Source organism: Octopus sinensis, unplaced genomic scaffold (genome assembly GCF_006345805.1).
Source record: "Octopus sinensis unplaced genomic scaffold, ASM634580v1 Contig10151, whole genome shotgun sequence".
NCBI lineage: Eukaryota > Metazoa > Mollusca > Cephalopoda > Octopoda > Octopodidae > Octopus > Octopus sinensis.
The window spans coordinates 25,001-27,500 of NW_021832011.1; the positions used below are offsets into that span (position 1 = coordinate 25,001).

Consider the following 2,500-nt stretch of genomic DNA (forward strand, 5'->3'; position numbering starts at 1 on the left):
AGACTTGGAGTCAACTTGTACAAATGCAAAGCAAAAGTCAAATAATAATAATAATAATAATAATAATAATAATAATAATAATAATAATTGTGTCTAGTTTAGGAGTGGGCTCTCAAAAATTTGTTGGGTGTTAGGGGAGTTGGTGGCAGTGGTGGTGGTTGAGGTGATGTTGGTGGCATTGATGGCAGTGGTGATGGCAAATGGTTACAGTGATGGTGGTCGCGGTGCTGGTGATGGTAGGAGAGACAGTGGTAGCAGTGGTAGTTGTGGTGGTGGTGGTGGCAATTGTGGTAGTGGTGGTGATGATGGTTGTGGTGCTGGTGATGTGTCATAAAGAACTAATGGATTGCGATGAACAGCAGGAGAATGGTCACAAGTCACTCCACCAAATAGGGTGGGCATCAATTAGCCAAAACTATACCTACTTGTGGTGAAGTCCGCCCGGCACAGGCCGCATCCATTGACTGGACGTGAGCTATCGTTCCCGGAACACTCTCAACACTGCCAATACTCCGGTTGTCTAGAATGGAAAAAGGGAAGAAAATATAATCATGTGTTTCATGTATAAAATTAGTAAATCCAGTTGTATTATACCATTAAGCCTAGTGATACTGAGGAAAGGGTAATGAATCCTGAAATATGTATATACATCCATCACCTATTTTTCTATTTTTGATTGAACTGTTTACAAAGATGTTTTCCTATAGGAAACATCATAACATTCAGAGCTGGCTTTAAATTCTATAGGGGATCACACCCTTCTGTCTTATCTATGTATATATGAATATGTATAGGTCAATAAGGGAAACCTCTACCTGGTAGAAATAGCAGCCAAGTCTCCCTCAAATCACATCCTATTGTCTTATCTATGTATATATATGAGATCTCTGCATGGTAGAAATAGCAGCCAAATCTCCCTCAAATCACACCCTACTCTCTTATCTATGTATATATGTATGTATGAGCCAATGAGGGAGACCTCTACATGGTAGCTAGACCTGTTAAAAATAGCAGCCAAATCTCCCTCAAATCACAGCTACTCTCTTATCTATGTATACATGTATGTATGAGCCAATGAGGGAGACCTCTACATGGTAGCTAGACCTGGTAGAAAAAGCAGACAAATCTCCCTCAAATCACACCCTACTCTCTTATCTATGTATATATGTATGTATGAGCCAATGAGGGAGACCTCTACATGGTAGCTAGACCTGGTAGAAAAAGCAGCCAAATCTCCCTCAAATCACACCCTACTCTCTTATCTATATATATATGTATGTATGAGCCAACGTGAGAGACCTCTATCGGGAATTTGTGATGGAAAGAAATACAGAGCTAGGCACACACCATCCTGTATCGTTTCGTATTTTGTAGATTGCCATAGATTCTTCAATAACGTCGGACTTCTGGGTGGAACCGGAGGTGGGCTTTCTTCTTTTGGAGGGCTGCAAGAATCCAAGAATACCATATTTGGTCATCTGCATGGTTTTTATTTTTTAACAATTGAAATCAGTATACACACAAACATATATAATCATTGCCATACACACATATATATACATGCATATATACACACACACACACACATATTCATATATATATATATACATGCATGTATACACACAGACATATATATACACACACATACATACACAACATATACATACATATAGATATACACACACACATATATAAATACAAATACACAAATATTTATATACATATATATGTATATCCACACACACACACACACACACAACACACACATATATACATACTCATATTTATATACACACACATATATATGTATACATAGTTCAAATTTACAGAAAATATATATATATACATATATATACTCACACATATATACATACATAGATATATACACATACATATATACATACATATAGACATATACACACACATGTATACATACATATAAGATATATACACACACATATAGATATATATACACACATATATACATATAGATATATATTTATACACACAAATACACATATATTTATATACATATATATGTATATCTACATGCACACACACATATATATATATACTCATATTCATATACACACATATATACGTGTACACAGTTGAAATTTACAGAAAATATATATATATATACATATAGATATATACACACATATATACATACATATAGATATATACACACACACATACTTCTCCCTCTCTTCTTTCTCTCCCATTCTCTCTCTCTCTTCCCCTCTCTCACTACCCCTCATTCACTCTCTCTGTCTCTCTCCCACTCTTTCACTTCCTCTGTTTTCCCTCCCACTCACTTTTTCTCTCCTTCTTCCTCTCTTCTCCCTCTCCTTCTCTCCCACTCTCACTATCTCTTCCCTTCACTCTCTCTCTCACTCATTCTCTCTGTCTATCTCTCTTTCTCTCTCTCTCCCACTCTTTCACTTCCTCTCTTTTCCCTCCCACTCACTCATTCTCTTCCTCTCCCTCTAACTTCCTT

General features: G+C 36.5%; 1 protein-coding gene across 1 annotated transcript in view; it reads right to left on the minus strand.

Moving 5' to 3' along the window:
• The window catches only part of LOC115228292 (mastermind-like domain-containing protein 1), a 52,259-nt gene that overhangs the window by 2,551 nt on the left and 47,208 nt on the right, over positions 1-2,500 (minus strand). Inside the window, exons 9-10 of the mRNA XM_036498901.1 lie at positions 1,348-1,445; positions 426-520 (exon numbers count right to left, since the gene is read on the minus strand). Of these exons, the coding sequence (XP_036354794.1) occupies positions 426-520; positions 1,348-1,445 (193 nt within the window). The remainder of the gene's footprint in view (positions 1-425; positions 521-1,347; positions 1,446-2,500) is intronic.